This window comes from Natrix helvetica (genome assembly GCF_964273705.1).
Source record: "Natrix helvetica genome assembly, chromosome: 4".
NCBI classification, from domain to species: Eukaryota; Metazoa; Chordata; class Lepidosauria; order Squamata; family Natricidae; genus Natrix; species Natrix helvetica.
Window position 1 is genome coordinate 97740144 of NC_138550.1, and position 20997 is coordinate 97761140.

At 42.0% G+C, this 20997-nt stretch overlaps 2 protein-coding genes across 2 annotated transcripts in view; one reads left to right on the forward strand and one right to left on the reverse strand.

The window, feature by feature from the left end:
- Window positions 1-3432: 3432 nt before the first annotated feature.
- Window positions 3433-4664, reverse strand: LOC309392106 (hemoglobin subunit alpha-A). Its single transcript, XM_081953089.1, has 3 exons — window positions 4506-4664; window positions 4154-4358; window positions 3433-3963 (listed from the first exon to the last, which is right to left on the reverse strand). The coding sequence occupies exons 1-3, from the start codon at window positions 4598-4600 to the stop codon at window positions 3835-3837; spliced, it is 429 nt and encodes a 142-aa protein (XP_081809215.1). The 5' UTR covers window positions 4601-4664; the 3' UTR covers window positions 3433-3834.
- Window positions 4665-13299: 8635 nt separating this feature from the next.
- RIOK1 (RIO kinase 1) overlaps window positions 13300-20997 on the forward strand; it is a 39535-nt gene continuing 31837 nt past the window's right edge. Inside the window, exons 1-6 of the mRNA XM_081952534.1 lie at window positions 13300-13504; window positions 15660-15807; window positions 16965-17160; window positions 18466-18556; window positions 19433-19502; window positions 20725-20767. Of these exons, the coding sequence (XP_081808660.1) occupies window positions 15737-15807; window positions 16965-17160; window positions 18466-18556; window positions 19433-19502; window positions 20725-20767 (471 nt within the window). The 5' untranslated portion in view covers window positions 13300-13504; window positions 15660-15736. The remainder of the gene's footprint in view (window positions 13505-15659; window positions 15808-16964; window positions 17161-18465; window positions 18557-19432; window positions 19503-20724; window positions 20768-20997) is intronic.

Here is a 20997-nt window from a genome sequence, read left to right on the forward strand (position 1 = left end):
TGTTTCTAGTCTTTCCAGTAATAGAACCTGAATTAGATTCAGAAAAGAAAAATGACAATGACCAAGGTCTGAAAACCAAGTCCCACAAAGATAGTGTAAAGAAACTGATAATATTTAGTGTTTAAGATAATAAAACTGAATTGGGCTACGATAATATCAAGTATCACAAAAAGAGCATCATAAAAAAGATATTTCAGTGTTCCAGAATGCTAAATCTGTTTGTTGCAAGAAGGTGGATTCCACTTGAATGGTAGGCAAAACTTCCTAACAATATGCAGTTCATCAGCAAAGGTAATTATCTGATGGGGTGGGATCTCTCTTGCTGATACGTTCAAGTGGAAACTAGGAAATCTTTTGTCAGAGTTACTAAAATGTGGATTTCTGCACTACACACTCAGTGATCTACCGTAAATAGCTCCTTCCAAAATTAAAATTTTGCACCATTAATTCTGTCCATGGTATGGTGGATAACTTAAATGGGAATTGGAACGAAACGTTTGCAACCAAATCGTCACGCTCGGCGCTCAAACCAACGACATAGCTACCCGAGCTACTAATATTCAAAGACAGTCTTTGGCTACCTTCCACTCTCTCGCTGCTGAGGTGAGGAACGAGGTGTATCTGTAAGCAGGGAAAGACCGCGCCGGAGGGAAATTCTGCATCTGCGCAAAAGGAGACATTTGCTTCCGATCCATTTATCCTGTGGGCTGCCGGATCCCCGAAATCCTACTTTGCACCCTTTCCATAGCCTAAATTGTACAGTAGAGATAAATTGACTGTGCAGCGGATGGGTCATCGCCGTCATATTACAGTAATGGCAGCTGCTTTTTCTTTTTTGGCTTGCTTAAGCCCCCCGATGTTGTCCCAAAGGTGCTTTTTCAAGAGGCAACTGGACTTCTTTGGTTTTTGTTTGAAGACGTTTCGCTTCTCATCCAAGAAGCTTCTTCAACCCTCTTGAAAAAGCACCTTCCATGTCTTGGATGACTGAGAATCTCCATAAGACAGCTCCCGATGTTGTGCAAATTGTCGATCGCAAATTAGCTTTATCGGATGGATGGATGGATGCATGCATATCAAAGATATTAGTTTAGTGTCAAAGGTGCCTATATCAATAGGCTGTCTTTAATTGTTTCAGTAAACAAGTTTTAGAAATTGCTTAATTCTTTAATTGGTTTCTATGTCAATAAACTGCCTTTCACTTCTTTGTGATATAAAATTCCCGCTCTATCTAAAAAACATCCATTGAAAACTGACTCCCCTTTTCTGGGAGTATTGCAACCAAATATATATGTATTAGATATTATCTTCCCCCTCTAATTATAAGTTTTGACGGAAAGATTTTGAGAATAATGAGATGTGGGATCACAGGACTTTGTTGGAAGTACAGATATTTTCTTGCTCCCCATGAAGCATTTTTGCATAGAAGTGAAGATGGTATATTGTAGCCAACTCACCTGCAACTCACCTGCATTTCTAGAAAAGGGTCAGACAAGATTTCCCCTTCAAAAGCCATTTCTGCCATTTCCTCCTGATACTCTCCTATGCTTCCCCCTCATCTCTATGAAATTTATTTCTGACAATTCTCATTAATACCAAACTGATCGGGGTTACAAATTATGAAGTCTTCAAAATATCTCTCCAAATGGCCAGCTGAAAATACAGAAGCCTGTAGGTTTTTCATCCCCATTGTATCCTGCTTCTCTGTTTGAACTAACACTTCCCCCTTTTCCAGTAGTGGGATTCATTTTTTTTTACTACCGGTTCTGTGGGCATGGCTTGGTGGGCATGGTGTGGCTTGGTGGCATGGCAGGGGAAGGATACTGTAAAATCTCCATTCTCTCCTCATTCCAGGGGACGGATACTGTAAAATCCCCATTTCCTCCGATTAGCTGGGACTCAGGAGGCAGAGAATAGGTGGGAGTGGGGCCAGAGATGGTATTTACCGGTTCTCAGAACTACTCAAAATTTCCACTACTGGTCCAGCAGAACTGGTCAGAACCTGCTGAATACCACCTCAGCCCCTTTCTCCTCCTCCAATTTCTCTTGTGAAACATAGCAATAGTATTGCTTTGTAGTGCACTCTCTAATATGTTTAGTCAGCATATTGCCCCCAACAATCTGGCTCTTCATTTTACCAACCTCAGAAGGATGGAAGGCTGTTAACTTTGAGCCAGTCAGGATCGAACTCCTGGCAATGGGCAGAGTTAGTCTGCAATACTTGCATGCTAATCACTGCACCACATCAATTCCTTAAAATGGCACAGTAGTTAAATTGCTGGAGGGAGATCAGCGAGATCCAATTTCAAGTCTCCGCATAGTCACAGAAACTCTGTGTAACTTTGGTGCAGTCACTCCCTTTCAGCCCAGGTTATTTCACAGCATCATTATGGTGGGATAAAATGAAAGGAGATCCCCATGTAAACAACTCCTGGAGGAAAGGTGAGATATAATTTTAACAGACTTTTAAAGATTTATCTTCAGGAATGTCTAGATATTGCTAGCACTCCACCTTCTCTTTGCACCTTGTAATCTATCCCATTCTAGAATGCAACAAGTCTAATATTAGGCTCTCCCAGCTGATTCACAAAAGTCCTTGTACTATAACACCTTCACTCTAGGTGTACTGTTTTATAAAATGAACACAAACACCTCTAACTGCCACATCTTTTCTTATTCAAAATTTCTTTTTTGCATATCTACTTTGGAACATGAACTCCATCTTCCAGATAATTAGAATTCACCAATGTAGGATCATTCTGTCTCCTGGGAGAAGGTCTTCTAGCATAAGCCCTGCTTAGAGGGATGCCTGTTATTTAAAGTCGAACTGCAAAAAGTGACGGTTAAAAGTTCCTACAGTCCTTTGCTTAAATAGGTTTGCCTGGATATTTCAGAAAATGCTGTAATAAGTAATGTGTTTGAGATAAACATACTGTTGTTGGTTAGGCTGATCAAAATCTATATGCTGATAATTTGCTATTATCAGTAATAAGTTGATGGGAACTTATAGGAACTCAGTCATCATCTTACCATGTTGTGTGAACCAGACTATTATCTTTAGCCATGATACATTTTCTTTGAGTATTGCTGATATTTGACTCCAACTATTTATTTTGATTAACTTGAGTTTAAGTTTTACAATGTTATGCAAACCCAAGTATTGCTTTTGGCTTAATTTGCTTAAGCTTTCCCCAAATTCTTTAAGAAGTTGCCACGCACATTCCCAAACACATTTGAGCCATTTCATTCATACTTGACACATTTTTCCTGCAATAGCTGCCCCTAAAAAAACAGCAAGGAGCCCTTCTCCTACAATCTGCCCACCCACACCAAGATGACAAATGTGTTCTCTCCGATTCAGAAGCACATGCAGTACTAACAATGCAGTAGAACAACTTGGAACATGAGACAGACACTGAAAAAGGCTATTGCACCTCTTTTCCTGTGCTTTTATTGATTTGTTGTAATAATGAAGATTCAACAAGGGAGAGAAAGCAATAGAAACAATAGTTTGCACAACAGTGGAAGTAGAACCAGCTCAGAAATTAATGGTGGTGGATGACATTAGGGTGGTTGAAAAATCATCCGCACTTTTAGATCTTCAGTTGCTCAGTCCCACTGCAGAGAGCTCAGACCTTGGCTTGGCCAATTCTGCCACAGGGCAACTAGCAATTCAGGCTCCGAGGAGATGCCCAAATTAGGGTTCCACAAGTGAACCCCACAGAGCAGAAGACACGCAGGCAAGAGATATTGAGGAGGTTATCCAGGAAGTAGGGGAGAGACCGGAGTGGAAGAGGGCCATTATTTCCGAGCACAGGCAGGACGTGCGCTCTGCTTCTAGCGGTACCTGGACACCAGGACCTTGGCGACTTTGCACAGGAACTTGTCAAGGGACAAAAGAACGTCGGGTTTGAGGGGCCCACCGTGGTGAGCGGCGATGGTTACCTCGAGGCAGTGGGCCAGCAGCTGCAGACAGGAGAGGAGGGCCGTTAAGAGAGGCAGAGCATAACCCGCCCCGAGCCGTCGGCTGAAAGATGGCTACAAGGAATCCCCACCCCTCCACCCCGCGGCCAGCAAAGGAAAAGGCGAAGCCGGCGGGAGGGAGGCGTGCGCCCTCCTTCGCCCCGATTCCGTCGGGAGAAGGCGACTCGCTCACCTTAAAGTTGACGGGATCCACGCGAAGTTTCTGGGCGTGCAAGTCGCTGAGCTTGGAAAGGGCTCCCGCCACATCGTCCAGGTTGTTGACGGCTTCGGTGATCGCGTCGATCACTTTCTTGCCGTGAGTCTTGAGGTCGCTGGAGCCGGCGCTCAGGTCGAAGTGGTGGAAGTAGGTCTTGGTGGTTGGGTGAGCGGCGAACATCCTGCGGGGGAGAGGGGGAAAAGGGAGAGTGAAGGGAAGCCCCGGGGAGGGAGGGGGGGCGGGGGCGGCAGCAGCAGCATCGCCCAGGCGAGCTTCGCGCAAGCCGCAAGTGGAAAGGAGGGGGATGGTGATGGGGTGGGTGGCTTACCTAGTAAGGGTCTCAGCTCCGTAGAGTTCGGCATTCTTGCTCACAGGGCCCCAGCAGGCTCGCACCCTGGCCTTGTCTTCCTCGGTGAGCACCATTTTGGCAGGTTGGTGCCCTCGACAGCCGGGCTGCCCTTTTATCAGGCCGGGGAGGCCGAGCAGAGCACGCCTTCCCCCTCCCGCCCAAGACGCCACACCCCTCCTCACGGGGTGGGGTGGGGGAGTAAAGGCGCTGGCGAGTTTCCTCCAGAGGGGATATCACAGCCTCGCGCTTGGACTTCTTCCCCTGCCTTCTCCTCAGCCATCATCCCGGCCGTCGGGCCCGCTGTCTGGAAATGGTGCGGTGTTTCCCCAACGGGGAAGCCCCCTGAAGGGAGGGTCCCAGGGTCCCACTCCCAGGGTCAGAAGAGATCAGGAAGCCCCCAGGAGACCCTCATGGGGAGTTGCTGGAGGACGGGGTTTGGGGAAATTAGGGGTGGGGGAGGAAGGAGGAGAGCAGGTTTGACAGAGCCTTAGTCTCTCTCCAAGAGAGGGACAGTTGAAGTCAGTTCAGATCATGAAGGCAAATCCAGTTTGTGTGTGTGTGGGGGGGGGGGGTGTATGGACGAAAGTCTACTTTGGAAGCAAATCATCCTATTTCACCCCACCACCACCACCTCCATCTCCAAGTATTCTACAACCAGCCATTGCAAAGATGGAATTATTGACACATTGTCCATTGTGTACAGGTCCTTCTACTATTGATGGAGGGGGGAAATCCCCTCCTGGAGCTTTTTTTTCTTCAAAGTAGGGAATTCCCTACTCACCCCCTCCCTCAACTGGGGGGGGGGAGGTTTGCTCCTTGTGGGTGATGAAGATGCCCAATTCGAGCAGCAGCCAAGAGATGGGGAGAGGCTCCTCCTCTTATCTTCACAAAGCAGCTGCAGGGACATAGCTGCCCCTAGGCAGTGGCTCTGGGTGGGGCAGCTGAGCCTGATAAGCAGCCCAGCAGCCTTGAAGCCTCTTTCTAAATCCCAAGCCCAGAATGAATGGAGGCCACTGGCTGGATTTGCCTACAGCATGGAGACCAGCATCGGTTGCCTCGTATACTGAATAAGTCACCACAAATAGACATACATTTCACTGAATATAATGCCCCTATTCAGTAAGTTACAAGCAACATAACATTGAGCACAAAACCCAAACAGTAACATTATGGTTCAGCATTTTGCATGAATGAAGCCATGATGAGTGTTTGTGTCTGTGTGTGTGCGTGGGGGGGCACATTTAAAGAAGTTTCTTTATCATTAGGTAAGCGATGTCCCTTGATGGAAAAGTCACGTCCTTTCTTTGGAAGGGGCTACCTTATCTAATGGGGTGAACCTAGGAGGAAAACAAATGCTCATTTGTGGTGGAAACAGAAACTTGAACTACCAGATCTGGATTGCTGAGATGCTGACAACTACCAAATGACAGCAAAGAAACCCTATTTCATCAGTGCCATCTAAGCGCCATTTGGATTTTTGCAGCCCAGGTATGGTGGCCCTACTTTTGCCAAAGCGGACATGCCCCATTACTTCCAAATACAATAATTTGCCTTGAATTTGTAGTGGGCTTGCATGATTAACATGGTTTGGAAACTTTACACTACAGAGCTCCCAGAGCCCAGCTTAGAAGGACTAAAGGAGAATTGCTTCTCTTTATCTCCTACTCTGTAGAAGGTTAAGAAATGAAGTGTGCATCTGTTTCTTTTTGGCATTCTTGCTTGTATAACTTCAAATGGCCCACACATCTTATCCTCTTTGGGTTAAGTCCTTTAGAACCTAGGCATTTTTTGCATCCAATTTTGGTCCCCACGATATAAAGATGTTGAGACTCTGGAAAGAGTGCAGAGAAGAATAACAAAATGATTAGGGGACTGGAGGATAAAGCATACAAAGAATTGTTGCAGGAATTGGGTAAGTCTAGGTTAATGAAAAGAAAGACTAGGGATGACGTGATAGCAGTGTTCCAATATATGAAGGGCTGCCACGAAGAAGAGGGAGTCAACCTGTTCTCAAAAGTACCTGAAGGCAGGACAAGAACAATGGATGGAAATTAATCAAGGAGAAAACCAACCTAGAGCTAAGGGAGAAATGTCTTGACAGTTAGAACAATTAATCAACTTATCTCCAGAAGTATTATGTGCTGTAACACTGGAAGTTTTAAAGAAAAGATTGGCAGTCATTTGTTCAAAATGGTATAGGGTTTTCTGCTTGAGCAGGGGATTGCACTAGAAGGTCTCTAAAGTCCCTTCCAATTCTGTTATTTTTGTCATCTCTGAATGTCAACATCCTCCTCTTTTTACCAAATGTATTTCATTGCCTTACCTGATCTGGAGGGAAAGGCTCTGACTAGTCACTGTTTGCAAACTATCTACAAGATCTGTTCATCATATAATGGATCATTCATAATGCCCAGATTTCCAGCTACACTAATAATATTAGCGTAAAGGTATTATCTTTCTGGAAGCTGAAGTTTAAAGCAAAACCTGCATTGTTATGTCCATTTCAAGAGGAAGAATAATAGGTGACAAACTTGCAATTGGAGCCAGAACTGCTCTTTCTTGATAAGCTTTTTAAAAAAAGGAAAATATAGAGAGTGGATTTGAAGTTAGTTTGTAGAGGTTATACAAAGGTTATGTACAGACATGCACAGCAAACTGCCATGATCTCAGTAACCAGTTACCTCAACATCTATGACCTCACCTAGTAGAACCAGTCAGTACCAGGAACTATGGTGTTATGTGAAGCCTTTACCCTGGCTGGGATGGTCTTAGAGATTGACAAGGAGAATAAGCCAATAAGATGCTGTTGCTACCTATGCTCTTGCTTTGCTTGTTAAAACTGTATACTCCTGGGAGGTAAATATGGATTGCAGTCTATCTCACCAGCAGCAATTACATGTACAAGAACTTAGCTTCTTGTTACAGAAGTCAGGTGTTGCAACACCTGAGACAGTGATAAGGAAGCTGGTTGGTGAGATAGGGAAACATTGTCTTTGGTATCCCAAACGAGGGATGCTTCGTTTACGTGACTGGGAAAAAATAGGCAAACTTTACATCTTGAACCCAAGGCTCCAGTATAGATATTACATCTATGGTTTCAGTGCCATCATGCAGTGGAAAAATTTGGCTCTAAAGTTTTGGCAGGACAACAATTGACCACAAAACCTTTGCCCGATTATGATCAGATCAAAATTATTCTCCCCAAGTCATCTTTAATTGGACTTTCCGCTCCTCGTGGAGAGGTTAATTCTTCTGCTTCTCCACGGTTAGAGGAACAATTAGCAAAAGAGGGGGATATAGAAGATATGTTTTCTGTCTGTTCACCTAATTTGATTTCACAAGATCATGAAGTAAAGGATCTTTTTTTCTCTATCCCTCTCTGCCCCCCTGATCAGGAAAAGTTTGTCTTCACTGTGCCTGTCGTTTTCTCTATCCCCCCTCAGCTCCCCTGATCAGGAAGAGTTTGTTTTTACAGTGCCTGTTTCTGGCAAACCTCAGCAAGCCTTCTTTAATATCAGGCAGAAGGCATTTACGAAAGCAGTTCTTGCATATGGAACCATCCTCTCTCTCCCCTCCCCTCCCAACTCCCCCCACTGCCTCCACCTACACTGGTCCTCTGAGCCGGAAGGGTTGGAGATCATTGATTTAATGAACATGGTATTTGGTTGATGCCTACTACAAAAAAGTTTGTAAAATTGGGTGAAATCACGTGATTATCCCCTTAAGGACTGTCACAAGGGTCCGAAGAGCAGTAATGCAAGAGGCTCCAGAAGTGAAAGTCAGTCCATGGGGGTACAAATGTGATTCAGACTGGAAGAGTTAGCTCCTCTTGCACTTCTGATTCGTCTCCCAGAAGAATCCCCTTTGGAAGCTTTTATCCATTACTGAGGAATAAAGGACTGTTGGGAATAAAGGTCTCCTCATCTTGGGTCCCTTGACTAGCAGGGAGAAGGGATAGAGTATCACTACCACAACCCTATTTTTCCTCTCTTTTGTGCACTAATCCCAATTCTATTATCTAGGACCGTGATGGCAAACCTATGGCATGAGGTTTGGCAAACCTAGAGCCCTCTCTCTGGGCATGTGCACCATTGCCAGCTGCTCTTTGGGTTCCAGTGCGCGCATACTGGCCGGTCGCATGCACGTGCCAGAACCCAGAAGAGCAGCTGGCCGGTGCACGCATGCACACCGGGCAGCTGCTCTTCCGGGTTACGGCACACATGCCTTCTGGTTTTGGCACTCAGTGACGAAAAGGTTTGCCAACACTGATCTAGGATATTGGGAGGGCATAGTATGTGGTGGAAGAAAGAGAATCTCACTTGGAAACTCTTGGCTATAAGGAGGAAGAAGAAGTAAAGGCTTTAGGCTTTTCACAAGCATCATTGCTCAGAGTCCCTCCTTGAGGGAGATGGATGGTTTAGAAACCTGAAATATAAATAAATACAACAGATAAAGACAATATAGGAGATATTTCCGGGGGGGGGGGGCTTCTTCACCTGCCTACATATCCTTAATGCCTGTCTTCAGTCTTCAACAGAATCCCTGCAACTTCATGGCAAAATGTTAGTATTACGTTTTGCACTGCCTTATTCCCAGTTCATGATCATAATAACATTGTATAAGCTTCCCTCAGAGAACCACAGAGAACATAAATGGCTCCCCCATCACTATTTCTGTGGATGGTCTGCAGGGCACCAGCTATAAAGCATACATGATGAGGATGAGTATCAGGACTACGCTAACAAGGCTGAATAGAAGCAGAGTTCCCCTAAGAATTTGTAGCAAGGCGAGGCTTGTCTCAGTGCCTGGGCAGTAACTCTGGGTTGGGTGGCTAGATCCCTGATAAGCAAGTAGAAGCCTATTTCCCAGGCGTGAAAGGGAATGGCTGCCACTGACTGATTTCATGCATCATACTAAACCATCATTAGATGAAATAAACTACAGCCAGCTGGTTCATTCTACCCAGTAATCCTGAACTATACTTTATATAAGATTAGGAGTGTTCAACCTTGGCAAATTTAGGATCTGTGAACTTCAACTCCCAGAATTCCCCAGCTAGCATGTCTGAGTCTTAAAATTGCCAAGATTGGACACCCCTGTATTAGATTAAACCTTGCGGTACATCTCAGTATATTGAGTGAACACAGTTTGGGATGGGGTGTGTGTGTCAGGGAGAGGAACTATGAGGAGGGGGGGGAACCTACATTGGGGTTGGAAGTTGGAATCCTGGATTAAATTTTCTTTCTGAAAAGTTTAACATTTTTAGCACGGGTTGAAGCACCCTGCTTCAGTCCCATGGAAACGAATGGACAAAAGTACTCTTTACTGGATTACTCTCTGGGGATACCTAGGATTTCTGTTTCATTTGCTGATCATATCCAAAAATAAAATAAAATAAAAAGAATCCTATTGGCTTCTAAAGCGTCGTTTTTTCTCCAATCAGCCTATCGGATATTTCTCAGTTTGCTTTCTATTAGGCACCAACTGTGTCAAAGCTGTCTAGCAAAATATAGGTTTCTCCTGTGCTTTTCTAGCTTTGCAGTTGCTCTACTAGGTGACTTCCAAGTTCCCTTCCAACTTTGTTACTTTTTAGATAGAGATTATGTCTACCAAACAGATAAAGAGAAAGCAACATTGCTCGTCAGGAACAGGATTAAAGTGATTTGTCCACCTTTGTCCCACAGGCAGGAGTTGGTCAATTCAGCCAGTTGCGATTTAGTCAATTAAACCATAGTTAGTTATGATGTATTTGACATGCTTCCATGGCGTAACATCTTATTTGACTTATAAACTATGGGATAGGTTTATCGTGCTGAGTGAAACCAGTCAATTGTGGCTTTTATTTAGTTAAGCAAATAGGTCTAAACTTGGCTGATGACAGCCATTCCTTCTTAGGCCTCCAGGCAGTAAGAAAGATACTTCCAGGCCCCACCTGCTTATCAATGGCTCAGTTGCCCCACCCAGAGCCACTGCCCAGGAGTAGCTGGGTTCCAGGCTGCTGCTGTGAGCAGATAAGAGAAGGAGCCTCTCCCCCATTTTTTGGGCAGTAGCATCAGTGGGGCACCTTTGCCATGGAGCAGAGCCCCTAATAAACCCACCACTTGTACTTTGAGAGGACCTCAGAATGAGATTCAAAATTATTAAGGCTTAGGCTTTGTGTTCAGTCTAGACACAAGCCCAGAACTGCCTACTCCATCTTAGAGAAGGGAGGGAAGACAGAGGAGGGTAGATCCCATCCTGAAGCAGAAAATGCTGAAGACGGTTCATATTCTAAGTTGCTTCAATTTAAAATTAATATAATACAACATTTAAAATTAAGCATAGAATATAACCATTTCTCCGATTTTGCCCACCAAAAAGAAACAATAATGAAAGAAAATAAAAATGATTGTTCTCTGCACAGGAAAATCACATTTCAGCCAATCCATAGATCAATTAACCTTTGTCACGCAAGGTATTGCTTTGCACAATTAATTTCAGGGCCACCCCAAATCATGCACCCACAAGCTCCCTAGACTCTCCTGAATGTGGGTGGGCTGCACCTCAGCGTAAATTATACTCTTGACACATTCCAGTATGGAAAACTTTGTTAATTTTGCTCAGAATGCATTGAAGTAAAAACAGAGGCTTTCTGATCAAACGATATCTTTGGCTACCCAAATCACCTGCTCATTTTAATTTTATTTATTTGTATTCTGTCTTTATTATTTAGACATACAACTCAAGATGGCAAATGTATCCAATATACCTTTCTCATTCTATTTTCCCCACAACAACAACCCTGTGAGGTGGGTTGGGCTGAGAGAGAGTGACTAGCTCAAAATCACCCAGCTGGCTAGCCAGCTGACCATCCTGAATATATCCTGTCTTTCATCCAAGCCAAACATTTGCAAAATACTGTGAAGTTGCCAGGCTATTTTCCCTCCAAATAAATAAACACTAAGGTTTCTTTCCAGTCAAATCTATGACTTCAAAGACATTGGACCTTGTAAAATTCTTAGCAGAAATGTTTCCTCTTACTGCTTCTGGATATATATATATATATATATTCTGATTTCCCAGTCTTGGCTATACGTTTGGATTTTCTTGTTGGTCTTCTATTTGCATAGCCCTGAGGTCTGACTTTAAAAATCAGCCAAAATCAGCCAAGATCAACGGGACGCAATCAAGAAATGGGCTATTAGACCTTGAAGGTCATTGTAGTGCTTGGATTATGTAAACATTATAAGGATGATTCCTGATATTGACCAAGCTAACTCTGAAATTAAAGTCAGAGCCTCGGCTGAAGCAGTGGCTGCTTGGAAGCTATACAATTTGTAAGAAAAGAAGATAAGCAGTGCCCCACTGGAGAGGTGCCTATCTAGTTCAGAAGTCTGTCTCACAGTAGGCAACCATTTGCATAGGGAAGCCTACTAAGTCTTACAGCAGATGGCCTTCAGAAGGAATTTTTGATGCCAGCCAAAGTGATAGCTAGCTATAGCTATAGCATGGTAGCAGATAGTGAATGTGTTTGTTGCTTAACTTTTGAGGTCCTTTTATAAGACTATCAAATTTGTATCACCCCTAGATAAAAGTTTAGACTTCTATAATCTATCATTTTTCTACCATCTAGTATTCCCAATTTTTTGCAGCACAGAATTTCACCACTCTAACTTATGTTTAGGTTACAGCTGTGAAATCTTTCCCTTAGCTCCTGTAGTTAGCTGGACTGTCTTAAGTTAAGAAGGGGTTTCTATGGAATCAAAATGGGAAAAGTAACTATGAGAAAAAAAATCAGCCTTAAAAAGAAAATAACATTTCAGAGTAGCATGGTCACAATTCTCTATTCCTATTTACCCATATTTGCTGCTCCAGTTTGGCTTCCTTGCCAAATAGGTTTTTAAAACATTTTTTAAAATTAGTTTTGATGCTTGGCATTTTTCCATACTGTTTTATGCTATATATTCAACTGTACTCTATACTGGGACTTGCTAATTACTCAGGGGGGAGGGATTGAAGGGTTTCTAAAACGAGGGATGCGTGAAATTCTTAAACCATGTTGAGAAAACTTTCCAAATTGCAAATGTCCAGATACTTCTGCAGTAATGATCCAAGAGATAGTATGGCCAATTATCCGACTAAACAACAATTGACTGCTTCCTATGCCAAAAATAGAAGTGTCAGCATGTGTTCAGCTTTGAATCCCTGAACTATAATGTAACCATTATAGTGTAAGTGAATCGGTCCATCATTGTTATCAATTATGATTCTGAGTGTCATGCAAACCCCCAAATAGGGTTGAGTAAATTAAGGCTTAGTAAGGATATTAACATCACAGATGATATATGCCATGATGGCCAAAATATTGTCAACAAGAAATATTTTCGTGAGAGTGTGTGTGTGTGTGTGTGTGTACACACATAGTATGTATGTATGTATAATTTATATTTTATCACCCATAAAATATATTTATTTCACATTGCACTTATATCCAAAACAATGTAATTCTAAATTCCGTTGAGTATTCAAAAATTAAAGCACTCAAAGTTTCGTTAAAATATTTTTCCGTTTTCTTTTTTATTTTATTGAAGTGTCATTATAATAATAATCGAAGAACAGGCATCTACATTCTTCAACCGAATTACGTCGGACTGCAAAGCCTCCGATGACCACGAGATGGCAAGAAATAACTCTTTAGTGCATTTCGCGCTCCTTCCGATATTTGCAATCCACATTTGGGGGAAGCTCCCTAATTTTAAGTAATCCAGAATGAAGCGCCTTTCCAAGATCTCGCCAAAAACGATGAATTTGTCATCCGCAAACCCAACGAAAGCATCCGCTACGGCCCAGCCGCGGTTCGGGAAACGCGTTCGCAAACGACTGCGCATGAGCCTCTGGAGGAACCGTAGCTCGCAGGTTGTGACGCTTGGAGCCCGAAAGGCGTGTTGGTTCCGACCTCGTGGGTCGGAATCTTTCCGGGCGGACCGGTCCCGAGGCCGGTGAGTAGAATGGGCTTTAGCGCTGGATTAAAATATTTGGCAAGTTGCCTCCTTGGCAGTGTGAAGAGCTCAGGAAGTCCAGCAGCGAGCCTGATTTTAGAGAATGGTCGCACTGGCTTTTTACACTTTGTCAATGGCTGTGATCTGTTGCACTGTAAAGTTATTTTAGGTCGCTATTAGGGTTTTCCATTCAATGAATGAATGATACTCTGTAGTTTAATTTCTTATCTGAACTCCCTTGGAAACCTTTTTTCCCCTCCCCTGTCCTGAAAAGCGAAATAAACATAATATTGTGTTGATCAAACTCGTCTCTTGGTGACAAGTCTTATTGGCGGAAGTGATTTCTAGAATTGTCCCCCCCCCCCCCGCTTCCCAATTTAGTCTCAGTCCGCGGATCTTACAGAAAGGCAGGCTAAATTGTATTTTCTTGCAACAGTTATATTTTAAAAAAACCCACTCCAGTACAGTAATGAACATTTTACATTGCACATTTCTGACATCTTTTATGGTCAGCTGATGTCAGTATAGCAAGTGACCTAAGATAGATCTTGGACTGTAAATTAATTCCCCACCAGTGTCTTTACTTAAATGGTTCCATCTAGTTCTGGATTGCAAAAAACTAAATGCCCATTAAATGGTGAACACGGAGATACTGAAACTTTTGCTATCATCTAGTCTAGTGATTTAAACTGGGAGTAATTTGGACCTCTCCTGACAGTAATGATATAATTTGTAATTGTGCTTGTTTCTAAGTCTAGGATCCAGGTGGGATGCTACTGCTAAGCCATTTCTGTAAAATAAGTCTCTGATATTGTGTGCCTCTGTGTGTGTGTGTGTGTGTTTGTGTGTGTGTGTGTGAGAGAGAGAGAGATGATAGATAATAACATTATTTGGGCTTGGGGAAAAGGGGTCATTGGTTCAGTTTAAGAAACATTGATCTATTCTTACTGCTAACTACTATCATCCAGATTTTTGTAGTCCAGGTTTGATAGTCTACCTATGCCTGAGGGATAGTTTTTTTAGGCAAAACATGTCACAACAGCAATGGCCTATAAATCACTAGAACAGAGAACCTCAACTTCCAAATACTGTATGTGGGTTAACACTGTTCCACACGTATGCTGTGAAATGCATTTTATTGGAATCCAGGTGCAAACAATACTAATGGCATGTAGTTTTATGATATAGGTCTCCACTGTACACTGCTGGGGATATTAAGCATTGGTTTATATTAAAAGGAATGACAAGACTGCCTTTGGGACATAATGCCAATTCTCTGAAGGCCCGCGCTGAGTATTGGGAGCAGAGACAGAAACTGAACTTGGTTGAAATCAGTGCAAGCTGATCAGCTTGAATGATGAATGAAGTATGAAGAGGTTTGAAAAGGAAGTGGACTATCGTAGGCCAGAGAAAAAGAAACAATGGCAGTTTATGTTGCTTTTCCTGCAGGTTTACTTAAAAATAATTCTTACGCTTGCTTTAGTATGATTTCAGTATACGCCAGCATCAAGACAGAAACACTTATTCTTCCTGAAGAAAAGATGAAGGAAGAATTAGTATTTCCAATGCTGGAATAAAGTTGGTGGACTGTAAAGGGGAAACGTGATCATCTCTATGCCTCTTCCTTGGCAACAGATGATTATTACTGCTATTATCTCACCCAAATGCAATGGACACTGAAAAACTGGAAGTCCTTAATCAAGTCCTTGAGCTCCTTCATTATCATATCCTGCCCACCAATCTCTGCTATGTTTTCTTTGGGAATGGCTTCCAGAATCAGAGGTTCCTGACCCTAAAGGCTGGTAGCAAGGGAGGGGGGAATTTCATGTTGGGATTTTTTCCCCCTTGAAGACAAAGTTTAAACATAGTCCGGATGAGTGATTTTATTGCCTGAAAAAAATGCCTACATTTCACCTCTATAAAATCCACTTTAGTACAAATTAAATGTATTAAATGTTTTATATTAAACTTTGTGCATAATAAGACAGCTTATATAGTGAGTTACATTCTACTGGTTATCCACAGATATTGTGTTGTAGTTACACATAACTCAGAACATGCAGAATTAGGATCTGCTACGTAAGGCATCACTTGCAATGTGGTGTAATCAAGTATACCATATACATTATAATGTACAATGTGCTTCTCTTTACAGCATCCATATATAAAAATACTTTATAGAAGATTGAGAGTACAACACAGGCGGGTATCAGAGATCCTGTAACAACAGTAATGAATTACAGAGAAGAAATTATGAGTTTGATAGTCCCAGGACAATTTGATGATGCTGACGCTTCAGACAGGTAATTCAGAAATGCTTTTCAGGTTATACGAGGCAACTGAGCTTTTTTAGATAAACCTTGCTCACTTTCTATTTGTTATTCTGGTCCTTTATTATCAGAAACTGGTCCCAGTTTTTTTGTGCACATTTAAGAAAATAATTACTTGATTTGCCATGTTTGCAAAGTGTTATTACAGTGATTTTAGATTAAGAAAAGAATACTATGGTTGAAATATTAATGATCTAATAATCAAAAATGGTTGCACTTGTCATCTCGGCGTTCATGCCATTTGCCAATCTCATCCTTTATGTGAGAAAGTTAATTATTGCTCTACTCTTTGTTAAAGATGTTCTGTTTTTCATAACCAATCAGAGATAATGCATACACAAATAAAATCCCCTAAATCAATGTTTCTCAAACTTAGCCCCTGTTAACAGATGTTGACATCAAGTCCCAAATTCCCAGCCTGCAATTTTCAGGAGTTGAAATCCACACCTTGATAGATGGATACTATAACATACAAATAATATCCAAATCTTGAAATGACTACCTCCAGCAGTTTATTATAGATCAATTGTGTACAACTTAAAGTCTAGGTTGGCGCATAATTCCTGAAAGTCTTAGATATTTATAAAAGTTGCCACTAAACATGGGTGGCTATAGTACAGTAAATTAAATGAAAAAAATGCTATTCATATTATTATGTACCATAGAATTGCAGAGTTCATCACATCCCAACTCCCATCAGCCTTAGCCAAGTTAAAGGTTGGGGAGCGGGATCTAGTCTCCAGCAAGCCTGGAGAATTCTGTTACACTGTTGGCCTGTTGATACATCCACACACCTTCAGACCCATCCCTTGGTGTCCTCTAGGCACTATGACTTATCTGCCCTTTTAAATATGTTTGTAGCTAAAACAAAGTAAAAAGGAGACTAGTATACTGTAAAAACCAATATCACTCTTATGTATTTGCATCAATACTTACGAGTTTAATAAAGTTCCTACTGGGATTGTAGAAAGTATCCCGGGAGAGTTAACATCTTCTGGTAAATGGATGTTTTGTGACTAGCCATGCTCACTTATAGCAGCGTGTCCAATGTATGCTGTCTCCATTGTTTTGAAACCACTATGGAATCAGCCTATTAAGAGTTTACTAAATATTTTTCTTTTTAAAAATAGCGAACCCACGCAGGTTGTTCAGCTATCTCAGGAGGAGAAGGTGGTGGTTAAAATGCAACAATCCTATTTGAATGAGGAAGCTGATGTGGATGAATCTGATGAGAGCTCTGAGGATGAGGAAGATGAGTGGGATTGGGATGACGATATGGGAAAGCTGAAAAAATGGAATCCAGTGGCTGGAGGAAGACATCTACAGGTGTGTAATAAGTGGATTTTTTATCTGTTACTTTCAGATGTGTTTGCCCTGGTTCCTATATAACAGGGCTATCAAACTTGCGGTCTGGATGTGTCACACGCTGGCCACGCCTATGCCCAGTTTAGCGAAGGGGGAAAAAGTCCTGACACTGCTATGCCAATGCTAATTACACCCCATCGAATTATATGACTGTGGGTATAGCAAATTGTAGTATAACATGACTATAAAACCAGGCCACTGTGTGTGGATTTAGTCTATGTGACAATGTGTTCGGCTGTAAGCTACACTTGTGGGCATTTTAATTTGAACCTTTAAAATTATTTTATAGGAAAGTAGTCACAGTGCATTGGGAAAGTTAATAGTCTGAAGGCTTAAGTATTCCATTTTGTTTTGAATAACAAAAAATGTCCCAGCATCTTGCAGAGACTAGCTGATAGTTTTAGGAGTTTTTGCACCCAATACTACCTAATTACTGTCTTAATGTGTGATGGTGAGTCATAGCTTAGTGCTGCTTGCATAAATGACAGGCATGCGAAGTATGAGGCTTGAGCATTTCCTTTTCTTTCCCATTCACACAACCCAGAGGAAGAGTAAACCAAAATTCTGTGTCATTTTAACTAATTCAGCTTGTCATGCGCAAACCAAGTTGTAGTTTAAAATAAACTCTAGGCACCTAAAGAATCTAGGAATTTTGCTGGTTTAGTGTATGTGCCTATGTTTTACTTTAAATGCCAGTTCTTTGATGTGCATGCATTGCTAAGCCACCAACTAATTAAAATGGAATTGTGATCTATGTTTTTTTCTGGTCACACAAGGATTTAAAAAAAAGGAAAGGAGGTCATCTGTTAAAATCTTTGGGTACTTTTTCACTGGGTGCATTCCATTATGCTGAACTCAGTGCAAAACTCCCACTGTCTTTAGCCTTCCAAAAGTCAAGTTACATGTCTTACTATACTTCCTGCATTTGATGAAATGTGTTTCTTAGGCTAGCTGGTATATATGCTTTTGTTCCTGTGGCCTTAATCATGGCTGATGAATTTGGAATGGGCCACAGGATTCTGCATTCCCTCTTTCTCTAGTGAGACTGACCCTTCAAAGCTATTCATAGATAAGGTTATAACAGCACTTGGCTATACCTGTTAACTAGTGTTTGCAGGCCTGGGGAATTTGCACATAATAGGGATAGCACTGGGGACATAATCATGCAATAGCTTTTTAAAAATCATTTCTCAGATTAAGAATCTGTGAAACTGTGCCTTTAGAATAGTTTTTAAATGGAATTTTACTTATACAATATATTTTCAGGCAAACAAACAGAATCCCAGCAGCAATGCAGCCAAAATGTCTACACCTACAGATAAAGCATTAAGAAAGTTTGAGAATAAAATCAATCTAGGTAAGTGGACCATTTAGAATTTCAGGATTCCAGAGGAGCTGAATCAGGTGATAGTTTTTAAAAGATGAAATTCAATGGATTGATGTGTTAATCTGTCCTGGAAAACTATTAAAATGCCTCTGGGAGATGTAAAAAAACCTCTGATTTTATTTATTTCTGTGATGAAATAAAGTTTTGGCTCATCAAAAATAGACTTATAGTCCCCTGTTCCACATTTCAAATCATATTTTACTAACAACTATAGCAGGATTATAACATTATGAAATGGTGAAGGTCATCCTACACTGGTGCCTTTCAAGGTAGGGCAATGTGTCTACATGTGTCTCAGCTTCTCTTTTTTCTATTAGCCATATCTTTCCCTAAAGAGGAAGAAGGGATAGGAAAACACTACGGTTTGCAGGTTGTAGCTGAAAAACAAATCACACCTGGATTTCCTGGCTTCTACCACAATTACCAAGCTGTCCTCACTGTCATCTAATCCAGGGGTCTCCAACCTTGGCAACTTTAAGTCTTGTGGACTTCAACTCCCAGAGTTCCTCAGCCAGCAAAGCTCTTTCTCTCTCTCTCTCTCTCTCTCTCTCTCTCTCTCTCTCTCTCTCTCTCTCTCTCTCTCTCACACACACACACACACACACACACAATTTTATATTTTGAGGTTTTTAGTTTTGCACATTTCCCAGAGAAATTGAGAAGTTGAGTGGCTTCAGAAATATAAGGGGGAAAAACAGTTGACAGACATATGTATGAATTGAAAACTGTGCTTGTTGTAAATGTCTTGCTTGTTTTCTAGAACTATGTTCACAATGAAATTATGCACGTTATGCAGCGTTGAGGTCATTTTTAAAGAGTAGGATGTGTGTATTTGGTTTTTTCCAGACAAGCTGCGTTTTGCTGATTCTGTTATAAATAAAGTTACAGAGAAGTCTAGGCAAAGAGAAGCAGATATGTAAGTAAAATGGATGTGCAGAAATTAATGTCATAGAGCAGCGATGGTGAACCTTTTTTGGCTCGTGTGCCACAAGTGGGGGGAGCACGGGAGGGTCGTGTGTGGGCATGCCGCACCCATAATGCAGTGTGCGACCCCTCCAGTGCGTATGCGCGCACAACGCGCGAACCCCCCCATTTTTACATGCTTTTTTTGCTCTCCCCAGGCTCCAAAGGCTTTATAGGAGCCTGGGGAGGGCGAAAAGAGCCTCCCCCGCCCTCCCAGAGGGCCTCCGGAGGCTTCAGGGACCGTCCAGAGGCTTCCTGAAGCCTTCGGAACGCTTAAAACGACCCTCCGAGCAAACCGGAAGTGACTTCTGGTTTGTTTGGAGGGTCATTTTAAGCATTCCGATGGCGTCAGGGAAGCCTACGGACGGTCCCTAAAGCCTTCGGAACGCTTAAAACCACCCTCCGAGCAAACCGGAAGTCACTTCCGGTTTGCTCGGAGGGTGGTTTTAAGCGTTCCGAAGGCGTCAGGGAAGCCACTGGACAGTCCCTGAAGCCTCCAGAGGGCCTTGGGGGGGAGGGCGGGGGAGGCTCTTTTCGCCCTCCCCAGGCTCCTATAAAGCCTCTGGAGCCTGGGGAGGGCAAAAAAATGGCTTTTAAAAAGGTGAACTCAGCTGACCAGTGTGCGCATGCACGCTGGCCAGTTGACCAGGCAGCGCCTCGCATGCTCTGACAAATGACTCTGCGTGCCATAGGTTCGCCATCACTGTCATAGAGAATATATAACTGTTACTTGATTGGCATGGATTTGTAATCAATATATTAATGTTATGTTTTGATATAACATTCTAAGATAACCTTGCAAAATTAACATCACAGTCCTGCAGATGCCTCCTTAGAATCTTTTGCCTAATTATTTAGGACCAGGCATGGATTCCTAAAAAGTGAGGTTAAGATTGGTTTGGTAAATTAAGTTATTTCCAATTTTGTTTTGGCATGTTCTTATCTAATAGTGATACTATTTTATTTTCCTGAAAACCACCCTAATGTTATTTGACCGAAGTCTGCATGAGTTGCATTATGAAGATTACTGTTTTTAATTTCTGGAGAATATTTTAGGCTTTTTGTCCTGTTTCTTGGGCCAGAATATTTTCATATTGCTGGCATGTAGCTTAAGTGTTGAGATATTTGTATTTTATTCTGGTACAATGGATCATACAATGTTTTGTTTCTGCTAGGTACCGGGTGAAAGATAAATCAGACAGGGCGACGGTAGAACAAGTAAGTGATATAAATCGTCAGTTTTTTAAAAAATATATATATTGTGAGAATTCAAAGTAAAAGAAAACTTTTCAGCCAGCTATATTCTTTAATAGCAGTGCATAGCATTGTAATGTCAATGTGAAATCCCCCTTTTACACTATACAGTTATGCTTAATCTAGATGGGTTTTCTCCATTTCATCAGGTGCTTCCCAAATCTTATCTGAGAATGCTTACTGCACTACTGGTC